Here is a 15,291-nt window from a genome sequence, read left to right as displayed (position 1 = left end):
GTATTGAGTGTAAACTGCCTGTACATATGCGACAAGAGCACAGACAGCATTCCTGCATTGGAGAAGCCTGCACCACAGGGTCAAATGTTGGAAGAAGCAGACTGTCTTTTGTCCATATGCAGGACAGAGCTGAGCAAGCATTGGGGGAATTTCCGGAGTTAGGACCTCGAGGGGGGCCATCCACTGGAATTCAATTGACATGTGACATCAAACCAGGTAAATGATGAAAAACTCATTTTGTCCAGGGTCATAGATACCATTAAGCTATTGTTCTTTTTATTATAGGGATTTTACACTTACTAAAATTACCTGACAAAAAAACCCTGCAGTCATGGTCATGCAAATCTTTTTACACATTGGAGAGTTGCCTGCTCCCTTAGGGAGACTACGCCATGTAGAATCTTGTCAATATTATGAAAATTTTTAAGCGTGCAAGTCGATAATAATAAAATGTAACTCACATTTGAAGTGATTTCAACAAAATTTTGTGCTTTCCCTATATTTTGACCAGGGACTAACGAGGTCCAGCCTGAAGACGCGTTAGTGTTGCATCTACATTTGGCAAAAGGTCAGGAGAAATTGGTGGAACAGCTTCAGAGGCAGCAGGCTGAGATCAAGCAGCTTCAGAGCATACTGAGTGAACAGCAAGGTGCTTTGTTAACCCACCAGAGGGAAATACTGGAACAGCAACGGAGAATGTTTGAACAGATGGAGCAGGTCAAGACACAGTACAACCTTCTTCTGGACAGCGTTAAGCACTTATCTGTCCAAGGCCCACAAGGAGTCATTGAGAGACATTTGCAGAGTTTCCAAACCCAGGCGAGGACCTATACTCAGGAGGCGTTCACCATGCACAAGATGAACATGGATGCTAGTGTGATGGATGCTGATAGACCTCTGCTTGGCTGTGGATCCTGTCGAGCAGACGAGTACTGCGAATACAGTACAAATCAGCCACACTGTGAGAAATGCACCGTTTGCCCTCCAGGATTCTTTCTAGTGGCTCAGTGTTCGATTCATGCGGACAGGATATGCCAGGTACGTCTACTACTCTATCATCTTTGGAGGATACAGTTCATTACTTTAAGCAGCATGCTGTAATTTAAGTTTGAATTTAAAAACTGTTGTGGCTATGCGGGCCTTATTTTGATCATAGATACGAAATGCAGCCATATTTTGTAAGCTCACTGCAAATTAAGTAATTTAAAGGAATTTCTAAACTTTTATGACTTTCTTTGAAAATCTTGCCCTCTGCCATAGCTCTCAAACCACATTGGCACATCCACATTTTTTAAACTAGGCTCAGGTTTGGAACAGTATGTCAGCCTCACTTACTGTCTTAGCATGTGTGCAAAGTCAAATAATTAAGAAAATTCCATAAGAAAGATAAAATAATGACTGAAAATGTCCAACAGGACAGAGATGAATGCCTAGAGATAACAAACCTGTGTAAAGAACAGAACCAGTGCCTCAACACACCAGGTAAGTCTCCCAGATTTCCAGAATTGTTTGAGATTAAAGCCTAATACATTAACTGCAGAGCACTGTTAAATGTCTTTTGATGCAGGTGGATTTCGCTGCTCTGGCATGTCCGAGAGGGACGCAGTTGCTGGGATGTGCGGACACTCTTATTTTTACAATTCGGAGACAGAGGAGTGTCAGGCCTGTTCAGAATGTGATTCTCAGCCAATGGCCTCTCCATGTTCAGCCATGAGTGATGCTGTGTGCATCCCCTCTGAAAGCAAACTTTCGCTGTCCTGGTCTGGTGACGTTGATGTACCCAAGGGTAGTGAGTTTCCAAATATGCGACTTCACATCCAAGGCAACAGTGACAGAAGTCTTCTTTCCTGCACAGATGGTTGGATAGTTCTACAACAACACGGTCTTGTTTGGGTTGACCATAACCTTGCTTTAAAACATGGCTGCCGCAGCTTTGTTCAAGCGTGTTTACGACTGAATGCCAGTGAAGAGGAGGGTTGGGACCTTAGTGGTGTACGAGTGGAGCAACGAGAGGGTAAGTCACTCCAGAGTGCTAGCATTAGTGGAGCAACTGCTGTGGAGCCAGGCTATGTACTGTTTCTTTCCCTCAAGAGTGCCAGTGACCAATGTAACCAAGACAGTGGAGTGCATATTCAGAGCAACCTTATTTCACCTTTCAGCTTGTATTGGTTGTCCCATGACACTGGTGCGGTGGCTATGACTGCTCAGGCCGTTGCTTCGGCGCACTACCACACTAACTATCGACCTGCCTTCCGTACGTCATCTATTTCTGACCCCTACATGGTCGGGCTAAACCTTGACAATCGTGGGGTACGCTTCAGGGAGAGTGGCACTGTGAAGTTTGTCCTTCAGCAGGCACTGTACTCCATGGGTCAAGCTTGTGTTTCAGAGGGCTTCTACTTACTTGCTTATGTGAACCACAACGGGAGCAGTGCTGAACTTACCCGCACATTCAAGCCTGGTGTTCACTACAGAGACACTTCCATATCTTTGTCAGCTGCCACCACTGTGGATTCTGGAGATATGCTCACCTTCGAGATCCTCGCACCTGCACAGTGCAATGTACGCTACTTTGGTGACGACTCTGGGATTAGCATGCTAAGTCTAGTGTGGATCCCATCAGCCGTGTCGACTGCCTTGTCAGCCAGTGTGTCTAGGAAAGGTCTCCCAACTGGCGCTGTACGGAATAAGGCCTTGTTCTTCCTGCAGACAACATCAAAAGTGCCACAAGTGAGACTTTCTGGAACTGGTGATCACAACCCTCACCGAAACTTCATCTTCAGGGAAGCAGGAACAGCAAGTGTGGCCTTAGATTTGCGGCTCATCCACTCGTGCAGTCTAATCAAACTCACCTTGCTTCAGCAGGGTGGGTCGCAGGGGGCTCAAGCAGCCCCTATAGCTCAACAGATTGGTGGTCACATGCCAGAGGGAAGTGTGTGGGCAAGTGTAGCACTGAGGGTGTCCTTTCAAGTGCACAATGGCACTACAATATTTGCAACAGTGGATTGTGTGCGAGGACGCATAAACCAAATTGCCCATGATGCTGGAAGTAGCATTTCTATCCTCTGGACAGCTGCATGAGCATAGCACCACTCGGCTAGCATGACATTAAGCTAGCATGTTTACTGTTTTTTTGGCATTTAACCAAAGTAATTTTGATTAATGTTCTAGTTTAGGCATCAAATAGTCATTGGTTAGCTTTAATTTCCAAAGCATTTTCTCACCATATTACAGAAACATCCTAACTTGAGAGTCCTATCTTATCTGTTAAGTAGCAATTCATGCATGATAATTTCAGTTATAATAAAATATAATATAATATAAGTTGTTAGATCTTAACTAAAATGGGTTGTTTTAGAGAGAAATTTTAACAGAAAATGTAAAACTATGCTTAAAATGATGTACCTGCACACTCACATGAGATAAAGACTCTAGTCATCAGTCATACAGAAAAAGCTTTCACAAAGTGCTGCGCGCAAATTCATGAGCTTTCTCATTTTGAGATCATATGACCAGCCAAATATTACTGGGCGCATTCCAAATAATTGGACACTTTCTCTAGAGGAATAAATTAATCATGGCTGACTGTGAATAACAAATTTTTAGAATGTCATCGATAATCAAGAACTTCTGTTTTTGTTCTGTTTTATTGAATGCACCTTTAAGACTCAAGACAGGAAGTTTCTGTAATACAACCCCTGGACTCAAAGTACCACCAAACAGGAATGAAAAATAAGTTTGGTTCAAGCTTCAGAGTCAGTTCCTGGGTTTTCAGTAGCATTGTGTCATCAAGTATGCATTATGAAACTTTTGCTGAGAAAAAATGTTGTGAAAATATGATAAAATGAACATTCGCTCTTTGTTTTTTATTAATTTTAAATAAAAGCTTTATGTTATTGGTTGTTGTATATCTTAAATTTGAAAATATGGTAAAATCCACCATTTTTGTTCAACCATTCACTGTGTTTGCACTTCAATGTTAGCATCCAGCAAGTTTATTTCTATATGTATTTTTTTACTTGGATTTTTTGCAAACCTTAAACAAGGCTACCGTACATCTTACTGCATGCGCCTTGCCTTTTTCTTTAATTAAACTTAGTCGTACTGAAATACTTCTTTCAGTAGTTGCTGGTATTATGTTAAATATTGTTATTATATTGCTGTTTTTATACTCTAAACGGAAATAAAAATATTTCAAATTATAATTCTAACTGGACATAGTCACATTATTATCAACATTATTATATTTGTGTATTTGTTCAGTTTCATGAATCTTTGAAAAACCCAACACTAAACTTCATCCAATGTCAAACTACTGTGTGCCATGGCAAAAAAAAAAAAAAAAAAAAAAGGCAGTAAACCTTTTCTATTGGGAATCAAATGCAGGTGTTTGGCACACAGAACCAGATGGCTTTTATTGTGTTGTTTAATATGCAGGATTTCTATAAAATAAAGTATAAGCAGCCTCTGGCCTCATTTATATATACACTGCTTAAAGCAGAAACTGTGAAATTTCTTTAATTGTTCTACAACTATCACAGATATCCTAAGTCATATCAGTTATACACCAAGTACATCCACATTACTAGCAAACCCTGAAGCCAAGTCAAAACTGAAAATAGGTTTATAATCTTAGAAAGCATCTAGACACTCTTGTGGTTTACAAGGACATTTGGTAAATACTATAAGCTTTACTATGCGCAGAAGATGACGTTGCTTTAAAGTTATTCCATAAGAAAAAGCGTGTGAGAGACAGAACGCTTCACAGGGCTAATGTGAAACACTGAAATATGGCTACTTTCACAGGGTCAGGTCAGTACTCACAGACAGCCTTACTATGCAACCCTCAGACATATTAATGCCTTCTGAAATATAACACAAATGGAAATGAATTTATTTTTAAAGACACAGAAAGGAGCTTAATATTTCAATGAACCTTTCATAATAATTTATGTCCATGCACATTTTTATTTGTTCTTAAACTCCTAAACTGTTAGAAGTGCACCTCCATCTTAAATCCAGTCAAATCAGATGGGCAAATTTATTTCAGTTTTGCTAGACATATCTTCATTCCTACCCCTTTTATAGCATGTGTATGAACCACATGCTAAATATCAATAAACTGTTATGGATTTTAGATGTTCACTTTAAAATTACATACAGTAAAAATTAATTATTGTCACATACACCCACCATGTGGAGACTCACACAGGAGATCTGAATTCAGAGTCTCTTTTGCCCTGTCAAGAGAGCTGACACTAACCATATTGGCCTCTCTGGGTGCAAGGGTTAAAATATCTGTGTGATGAGGAGGAGGGCATGGCCGGTGCTGAATCAGCTGATCAGTGGGAGAGTGAGATAAGGGGCAGCCGGAGACGCCGGTTAGAGAGAGAGAGAGAGAGACACGCGGCCATGTTGCATGTGAGTCTGTGTTTGTTTATGTTGTTTTATGTTGAGTTTTTCATTAAACTTTTATGTTGACTGTTCAACCAGTTCCCGCCTCCTCCACGCTCAACCTTTACCTGTTACAGTGGTGCCGAAACCTGGGAGGGAGGAGGGATGCGCTGTCGCGGAAACCTCGCCACTGCCATCCACCAGGGAAGCAGCCGCAGCCGTCTGCCTCCAGAACCGCAGAGGAACTTTGTTGGTATTTAGTAGCATTGCCTTTAAATTGTTTAACTTGGGTCAAACATTTTGGGTAGCCTTCCACAAGCTTCTCGCAATAAGTTGCTGGAATTTTGGCCCATTCCTCCAGACAGAACTGGTGTAACCGAGTCAGGTTTGTAGGCCTCCTTGCTCACACATGCTTTTTCAGTTCTGCCCACAAATTTTCTATCGGACTCAGGTCAGGGCTTTGTGATGGCAACTCCAATACCTTGACTTTGTTGTCTTTAAACCATTATGCCACAACTTTGGAGGTATGCTTGGGGTCATTGTCCATTTGGAAGACCCATTTGCGACGAGCTTTAACTTCCTGGCTGATGTCTTGAGATGTTGCTTCAATATATCCACATAATTTTCCTTCCTCATGATGCCATCTATTTTGTTTAGTGCACCAGTCCCTCCTGCAGCAAAGCACCCCCACAACATGATGCTGCCACCCCCATGCTTCACTGCTGGGATGGTGTTCTTCTGCTTGCAAGCCTCACCCTTTTTCCTTCAAATATAATGATGGTCATTATGGCCAAACAGTAACATTTTTGTTTCATCAGACCAGAGGATATTTCTCCAAAAAGTACGATCTTTGTCCCCATGTGCACTTGCAAACTGTAGTCTGGCTTTTTTACAGCAGTTTTGGAGCAGTGGTTTGGTTTCTTCCTTGCTGAGCAGCCTTTCAGTTTATGTCGATATAGGATTCGTTTTACTGTGGATATAGATGCTTGTCTACCTGTTTCCTCCAGCATCTTCACAAGGTCCTTTGCTGTTGTTCTTGGATTGATTTGCACTTTTCGCACTAAACTACATTCATCTCTAGGAGACAGAATGTGTCTCCTTCCTGAGCGGTATGATGGCTGCATGGTCCCATGGTGTTAATACTTGTACAGATGAATGTGGTATCTTCAGGCATTTGGAAATAGCTCCCAAGGATGAACCAGACTTGTGGAGGTCCACACATTTTTTTCTGAGGTCTTGGCTGATTTCTTTTGATTTTCCCATGATGTCAAGCAAAGAGGCACTGAGTTTGAAGGTAGGCCTTATATTACATCCACATGTACACGTCCAATTCAGTACACCTATCAGAAGCTAATTGTCTAAAGGCTTGACATCATTTTCTGGAATTTTCCCAGCTGTTTAAAGGCACAGTTAACTTAGTGTATGTAAACTTCTGACCCGCTGGAATTATAATAGTCAATTAAAAGTGAAACAACCTGTCTGTAAACAATTGCTGGAAAAATTATTTGTGTCATGCACAAAGCAGATGTAATAATCGACTTGCCAAAACTATAGTTTGCTAATATAAAATCTGTGGAGTGGTTAAAAAATGAGTTTTAATGACTTCAACCTAAGTGTATGTAAACTGACTTCAACTGTAGATTTTACAGTTTTAGCCATGACCCAGACCCAGACTTTCAATATTAAACTAAGGAAATCCATAATAAAAATACAAATTATCACATGTTTAACACTATTATAATCTTAACAAACAGTGAAATAAACATAAAACCATTTTACATTTACATTGTGAAAAGGAATTCTATAAACTTTTTAAAAATTACAACTGTCCCACAGTTGTAGCATCATTTCCACAGTTTTTTCAAAAGTTAGTATACTTGTTTACCAAGTCTACAATATGTCAGTGAAGATGCTTGAACATATTGTTGAGAAAACATTGTATTAAGGAGACTTTACTTTATAGAAATTAACAGTGCTAAAAGGTATGACAGTAAAACAAATTGCAAGATTGGATAAAGACCGAAGTAAGGCTACAGCAAAAGCAGACACATTTATTTTTGTTGTTCTTTTTATAATCCTACAAGAAGAACATGCATCAAACAAATGTGTATTAAGTCTAATTCAACATGCTTTATTAATAATATGCACTCAATAGTCTTTGACCTCTGGTGGAATATTGTTCCCTCATCCAATCTATCCACAGTCCTTTAATAATATTTTTTTTAAAATAGGTATATACTGAAGCTTTGTGATAATAAAGACACAGTGTTGCTTTAGAATATTAACAGTCACAATTGTAAAACAACTGCTGCTCAAATAAATGACCAGTGTTAAAAAGCATCATCAAAGACTGAAGGACCATCTTCATAGCAGCTCTTAATATTATGATATGATTAGATTATATGTTGTGACATTAGCAGGTACTAAAGACTTCTAACATAATACATGTACTATTTGGTTATTTGGTTATATAACTTGACAACGTACAAAGATAAGAACCTGTATAAGAGATTATTAAATAAAGGATCACCCTTCGTGCACCATGGCTTGTTCTGTAAAAAAAATGATGAACACTGAATGTCATGAGTTTTTCAGACTTTTCAAGGCACATGTAGTGAGTTAAAGCAGAAGTCAAAAATAAAATGCAATAAAAATCTGGGTTGTCAAAACAGAATGATATGACAATGTTGTAAGATGGTTTTGTGGTTTTTCATTTGTAAAATGCAATTACAAAAAGCATGTATGACTAAATACATGTGCTATTCTGTGATCCCTTTGTACAGAAAGAGGGGATTCTAACAGATTGTATTTGTAGTTTTCATAGGCAGTGTTGTAAGTGCATTTTTACATCAAGTAAGGTTACTTGTTGACTCTCTGGCTCCACCTGTAGGCAACTCAGTGAAGTATTTCAATTAGGAGCTGCTTGAAGTCACCGCCGCACTCAGAGCTCAGGGCATCCTTTAGGGTAACATCATATTTCTCCAAGTACATGTCCTTTATGGTCTCCAAATCCACCTAGAAGGGATCATGAAAGTGAAAAAGCAATTGTATTTTTTCCTAAACAACGTTTCTGCCCCTTTAGCAACAATTAGACAACATGCCCATAATAATCTGTACCTCAGAGCGTCCAACAATAATTCGTATGAGTGTATCCTCATCTGTTCCTGCTCCCTTCATGGCAGCATTCAGGCGACGTGCAAAAAACAGCTGCGGGTTTTTAGCACATCTCACTGTGTAAACAAAAAAAATCAATGCATGATGTGTGTGACCAGCTGAAGCTATCAAATATCAAACAGAAATAAAATTCTTCCACATGCATTTATAGGAGGTTACATTCACTACTTTGAACTACAGTATGACTCTTCAATTAAAAAGAAGCTTTTGAGGCTTCTCAAAGTTTGGAAGGTTATTGTTACCCAGGGTAATGTAACAGTCTTTCAATGTTCCTGCAGCCTCACTGTCTATAGCATCCAGAATATCTGTCCCAGAGAGCTATGAAAGAGAAACCAGACTCTCAGAAAGAATGTTGTAACAGGACTTATGAGCAAAGGATCTCAGAAAGGAAAGTGGCATTGGCACCTACAGTTTCATAAATCTTGAATGTGGCCTGAAGCTGAAGGTAGTTCCTGTGAGTGAGGATGTAGGTGAAAGTGGACTCATCTGTTCCAAAGCGACCTTCCCCTGCCTGGTGAAAACCAACATGATAACATACTCACATACTAGAATAAAGAAACTTTTTATAAATTAGTTACATCCAGAATTCAAGCAACAAGATAAAGCTCACTTCAAACAACGATGTAGCATCCTGCTCAGCCAGTCCCTCATCCACTTCATAAGACTCATCCCTGTCGGCCTGCAGGTGAAGGGAAATTGTTCATTTCAAAGAATAACAACAAAAGAGTGGAGCTTTATTTTTTTACCCAATTTGCACTATTACTGTAATACAACAAAAATGTTTCCCTTAGGAAAGGAATTTTGCACCACCCATGTTCCAGTGGAGTTGATTGTTTTCATCTCAGTGGAGACAGGGAAGGGAAAAGAATGCAAGTTTCTAAGAACTACCATAGTATGTGCAAATACTGCCTTATGCATGCTCATGTTTAAAGGAACAGAATAAATATATTGTACCTAATAAATGTACTTAAAGTACTAGTACAAGTTAGATACATGTATTTCTGCTTTTCCTTTTGTTTTTACTTTTACTTGAATTACTTATTTTAACCATTCAAACTCCTATAATGTTGCAAGGATACAAAAAATATGCTTTATTTTTTACTATAAATGCAGCCATAAATCATTATCAGTAAAAAATAAATACATAAAAAAATATATATATATTAGTTTATGGTAATGTTTTAATAGTTGTTTCTGGTGTCAATTTACAATGGATACTGGTTCTAAATTATACTATTTTTTTAAATTATTACATTATTTTTAATTATAATTTAAGTATTATATGTATTTATTTACTATAAGCATTAATTTTTATTTTTTGCATTCTGTTGCATAAAAATTTATTTTTAATTTTTTTTTTTTTTGTTTTTTTTTTTTGCTCAGATTGTAACAATGTGTAATATGACACTCATAGTTTCACTTAGAAGCATGTAATCAAATCATTCTTTGTGATTTGGGTGGCACAAAATGACAAAACCTTTAAAAAACACCAGAGAAAGTGATGTCCATTGGAATGGACACAGGGTCTAAAAGTGTTCATATAATAATAATAAAAAAGGGCCTATATAAAGAATAGAAAAATATTTGTAAATGTATCCATTCCTTTTTTTCCCATTCTACATTCTGCTTATCAGTACAAGTTACCAGTACTGCTAATTATACAAAAATTAGCACAATATACCCAAGCAAACTCATATAACTTTATGAAGATGTTGTGTTTATATTTTACCTGTAAGAGAGACAGCAGAAGATTCCTCACTTCTCCACTAGTGTCATCTTCAATGTCAGCCTCCAGATCTCGCTCATGCACTGATGGGCAAAAGTAGGAATCGTTAAATGTATAGTTCAACCAAAATGTAAATTCTCTCATCATTTACTCACCCTCATGCAATCCTAGATGTGTATGACTTTCTTTCTTCTGCAGAACACAAACAAAGATTTTTAGAAGAATATTTCAGCTCTGTAGGTCCTTACAATGCAAGTGAATGGTGAAAACTTTGAAGCAACACAAAGCACATAAAGGCAGCATAAAAGCAATCCATACGACTCCAGTTGTTTAAACCAAGACTTCTGAAGCGATCTAATCAGTTTTGTGTGAGAACAGACCAAAACATAACTCCTTTTTCACTATAAATCTTGACATCAGCACAGTAGTGTAGTCTAGCGTATACGCAAGTATACGCCATATGCAATATTTCAGTCTAAGGATTTTGCATATGCTCACCTAAAATGAGTAATCATATGTATGAATGCCAGAATAACTGATGCAATGCCACCACATTTTTTAGTAAATTGTGCTTTTTTTTAATTTTTAAAAGTGATTCTCTTTAAATGTGCACGGACCAGCGGGAGGCGGGAGCGCTGACCTGAAGGCACGGACAAGATAGACAGTCCGACTCAGCTGAGTAACCAATCAAAACGATCCATTCAGATGCAATTGGAAATTTGCTAACCAATCAAATGTTCCATTTCAGTAAGGGGCGGTACATTTCTAGCATCTACAGTGAAATGCTGATGCACCAGCAGCGCTGGAGTCATCATAATTTACGCTGTATATTTAGCTGATAAATGTGAAAATATGTATAAATTTAAATATAACTTATGCTATTAAACTTTGTAAAAAGTGAGTGTCACTGCACCCGTGCTAGTTTTTGATGCTCTACACTGATAGACAGGTTAACTGAGTTGTCTCGTAATTATATCATGTCATTTTTTTCTGCCTTTTACTGCTGTCAGAGATGCATTTTTTTTTCTCGTGATATCAAATCACATTATACATTTATAAATGCAATTTGGTCAAATTATGCTCACTACTTTAGTCACCACTACACCACTGTATCAGCAGTCTCTTGGCGATCATGATTTCAAGATCGATTACACGTCCTAGTGCCATCTAGCGTTCTGTGCATGCGTCAACCACTAGAAAAAGTTATCGAGCTTGAAATCATGATCGTTCCTTGAGGCTGCAGTGGCAAGATGTACTGTGACAATATGTTATATGTCTGTTCTCACCCAAAACCGGTTGGATCACTTCCAAAAAATATGGATTTAACCACTGGAGTCTTATGGGTTGCTTTTATGCTGCTTTTATGTGCTTTTTGGAGCTTTAAAGTTCTGGTCACCATTCACTTGTATGGACCAACAGAGGTGAGATATTCTTCTAAAAAGTCATACACATCTGGAATGGCATGAGGGTGAGTAAATGAATTTTCATTTTTGGGTGAACTATCCCTTTAAATAATTTGGGTGAACTATCCCTTTAAATAATTTGGGTGAACTATCCCTTTAAAAAAGAGTGCTGCATTATTTTAATTTCTAATAATTATCATTATCAGAATAATAATCTCATCAAAATATCTGTAACGAAGCAACAATAAATCATGTCTCTTGTCATCTCATAAAATCATATACAGTAAGTGTTTGCTCAAAGCTCACCTTGCGCATATGCCTCTTTGCAATTTAAAATATCCTGTTAATAAAAATAAAAACATTACAGAAGTGATGGTGAATTGTTTTTATTTACTAATGATACTAATAGGAACCTTCAATAAGGATATAAAAAAGTTTGGTTGTATAGTTTTTCATCAGATATGAGTGGTGCTGCAACTTCAGATTTACTGCCACATCCTAGTTATGCAGTATCTACATGTCATGAGTTTAGTTTCGGGTGACTATTATCCTAATCTAACGATGTAAAAAATCAGTAACCTGATTGGTGCTGGTACAGAGGATCTCCACCAGCACGTCCTCATCCGTGCCTGCACCCTTCATGGCTCTCCTCAGTTCTTTAGCCATGAAGATTTGGGGTGGGTCCAGCATGGCTACAATGGCATTCTCAAAGTTTCCTGTGAGTTCATTCTTCAACACCTCCTCCAAATCCTTGACAGTGTCCAAAGAGCCAATGATGAAAACAGACAGACACTAGATGTGTTTGTATGATATATTATCAATGAATTGTGTTGTGCAGTGTTAATTCTATATTGTGAAATTAATTTAAAAAAGGTAAACATGACATGCAAATATTCCTCAATACATCTTTCTTTTCAGGGTCTTTTAGTTTCATCGTGAATTTGTCAGACATAACTCCGATTAACTTTATGCACTGCAATTGATTTGGAGAAGTGATGTGAAGAACATCTATAGTTTAGTTCAGTACTCCCCTTTTTTCATCTTCTCTGCACAATGATTAAAAAGGTGAAAGCACAACAGGAGAAACTCTACACCAAGTGTTTAATGTAGTCTAAAAGCAACGTAGGGATAATATAATGTGGTGGATGGAAAGATTAGAAACCATTTATGTCTTGTTCCATATGTTTATATCTATAAAGTATATATATATATATATATATATATATATATATATATATATATATATATATATATATATTATGAATGACAGACAAGATATGAAAATAGAGTATTCTTATGTCACATTAGACTTTGACATACAGTATAACTTACAATAGTACATATTTTCTGATATGTTATGTTAGACCTAATATACATTTTTGTTACACATAATGAATACAGTTTCAATTTTACCAATGGTAGCTGATTGATATTATTGAATGATAACTGATAAATTATATTTGAAACATCTGACTCACATCATCATATTTTTCAAAGTATGCTTGTTTAATTTCCACCCGCTGGGCTGCAGAGCGGTTAGATAGAATGGAAATGATGGTCTCCTCATCTGTTCCTGTGAACAATACGAGACAAGCTCTATATGACCTCATAATGCAAATGATTTCTGCAGCAAATTACTGGAAACTCACTGTTAAAGGAATATTCTGGGTTCAAAACAAGTTAAGCTCATTCAACAACTTTTATAGCATAATGTAATGAAGTGAATGGGGGCCAATCTGTAAACATTAAAATACTCACTGTTTCAAAAGTACAGCCACAAGATGTAAACAATATGCATGTAAACATGATTTCAGTATGAAAAAAACACTAACTCTGGAAAGTTGCCATGACGATGTAACGCTGTAAACCTTAAAACAACCTTAAAAATGACAACTTAACTTAAATACACAGCTCAAATAATATACTATATTAATGTAAGTGATTTTATGAAATTATAAGCCTCACATTTCTACATTTAAACCCTCCAAAAACTGGCCCCCATTAATTTCCATTGTAAATGCCTCACTGCAACCTCGATTTTTGCTTTTTTTAAAGAAAAGGAGGAATGAGTCAAATGCTGACGATAGAGCTTAACTTGTATTGAACCCAGAATATTCCTTTAAGCTGAGTACTTAATATATTTGAAATACTCCAATGTGTAATACTGTACATCATCTTATTTTAAGTTCAAAAACACCATGGCCCATTCATTTAGGGTTAGTGTTTTTTCAACAGTATTTATTTTTATTTAACCTACCCATTCCTTTGCTGGCTTTACGAATAGCCTTGATATCTGCCACCACATCAAAGTCCTCAAAAGGAGTTATTGTGGGCTGAAATGGAAGTTGAGAAGAAATACGCATTAAGACATTTTAAGGGCTCACTATAGACCTTTACAATTTTAAATTACCATTTTGATTTTGCAATAGGTTAAACATTGTAAAATTATGTGATTAGTGAGTCTGGTCCATCAGCATGTTTTTCAAGGGCTTGTGGATCAGTTGGCAATGCAGCAGCACAGTCAGGGGAGGGGCTCATTAGCTGAGTCATAGGATCTCTGGGCAGAGACAGGAAGCTTTCCTCTGCCTCACCCACTGGCCGTAATAAAAATGCGCACTTACTGATAATAAAAACAGTTATTGTATTATAAACATGTCTCTACCTGTGTCAGAGTTTAAACAAATCACAGTAAAACACAACAAGTAATATGAAATATTCAAATAATATATGAAAGTAAATAATAATAGTAATAATAATTATAATAATAATTAATTCATGCGACATTGAAAATGTTAGTTTCAAAATGTTCATAATAAAACTGGAATTGGACAAATTACTGTTGAAGCAACAAAATAAAAAATGTAAAAATGTAAAAATAAAATAAAAAAAGGGTCGAGGTTATAAATCAAACGCGCGCAGTTTCCTGTCTCGTTTGCGCATTAACATAGCCTGCATTTAGTTCACGCAATATGTTGCATCCGTAACAGTCTAAAAACATTCAATAGCTTTATTTGTAGTGAGGAAAAATGTCAGCTGGAAAAAAGAAACAAAGTGCAACTTCACAGTTTTACTCACTTGAACGTTGCCCATCTCGTGTTGCTGATGCGAGTCTCTGAGTGCGCGCTCTCTCTCTCCACCCAGCGCGAGCATCTTTTACTCCACCGCATCCCTGACGTCACAGCGACCCACTGCCAATGACGTCATTACATGTGATGTAGGCTATTTATATATTTATAATAATCTTTTTTCTTGATTGTTTTTAATAATATTCCTAAGCGCAACATGAAAGTAGTGTAAAAAAAACAAAACAAAAAAAAAAAAAAAAACGCTTTTTATTTGTATTGACTAATTACATTATTAATGATTACATAAATTACAAGACTAAGAGGCTATCAAACCAATAACCTTCACTGAATTTATTACATTATAAACCAAAGACATAAACTCTTTCTTTAGTGAATAGGAATGAAACAAATGTGCGTTGGCTGATACACAATCTAATGTTCAGGGTCCTTTGATTTCAGACAAGAAAGTCTTTGTTTATTGTGTCCCAGCAGCATCAACCTACTCGCTTCATGAACAGTGTGCAAATAC

The 15,291-nt window shown here is 37.2% G+C and overlaps 1 protein-coding gene across 2 annotated transcripts; it reads right to left on the bottom strand.

The window, feature by feature from the left end:
- Positions 1-7,425: 7,425 nt before the first annotated feature.
- On the bottom strand, positions 7,426-14,862 carry LOC127441671 (annexin A13-like). 2 transcript variants are annotated; one of them, XM_051699322.1, is made up of 12 exons: positions 14,773-14,862; positions 13,955-14,030; positions 13,176-13,270; positions 12,277-12,447; positions 12,004-12,037; positions 10,298-10,377; positions 9,179-9,247; positions 8,978-9,079; positions 8,811-8,886; positions 8,512-8,624; positions 8,243-8,409; positions 7,426-7,946 (listed from the first exon to the last, which is right to left on the bottom strand). In XM_051699322.1, exons 1-11 carry the CDS (start codon positions 14,845-14,847, stop codon positions 8,290-8,292), a joined length of 1,011 nt encoding a protein of 336 aa, XP_051555282.1. In that variant the 5' UTR covers positions 14,848-14,862; the 3' UTR covers positions 7,426-7,946; positions 8,243-8,289. The 2 variants fall into 2 exon arrangements, with proteins under 2 accessions (XP_051555282.1, XP_051555281.1); XM_051699321.1 differs by having other exon boundaries at positions 7,426-8,409.
- Between the last annotated feature and the right edge of the window lie 429 nt (positions 14,863-15,291).

Source organism: Myxocyprinus asiaticus, chromosome 5 (assembly GCF_019703515.2).
Source record: "Myxocyprinus asiaticus isolate MX2 ecotype Aquarium Trade chromosome 5, UBuf_Myxa_2, whole genome shotgun sequence".
NCBI lineage: Eukaryota > Metazoa > Chordata > Actinopteri > Cypriniformes > Catostomidae > Myxocyprinus > Myxocyprinus asiaticus.
This window is presented reverse-complemented; position numbering and strand designations above follow the sequence as displayed.

Bases quoted from the DNA above. Each gene is read 5' to 3' on its own strand.
- LOC127441671 (XM_051699321.1), bottom strand. From the start codon at position 14,847: ATGCTCGCGCTGGGTGGAGAGAGAGAGCGCGCACTCAGAGACTCGCAT. The intron at 14,031-14,772 runs GTGAGTAAAACT...CTTCCATTTCAG, and splicing joins ACGAGATGGGCAACGTTCAA to CCCACAATAACTCCTTTTGA. The intron at 13,271-13,954 runs GTAGGTTAAATA...TATTGTTCACAG, and splicing joins TAAAGCCAGCAAAGGAATGG to GAACAGATGAGGAGACCATC.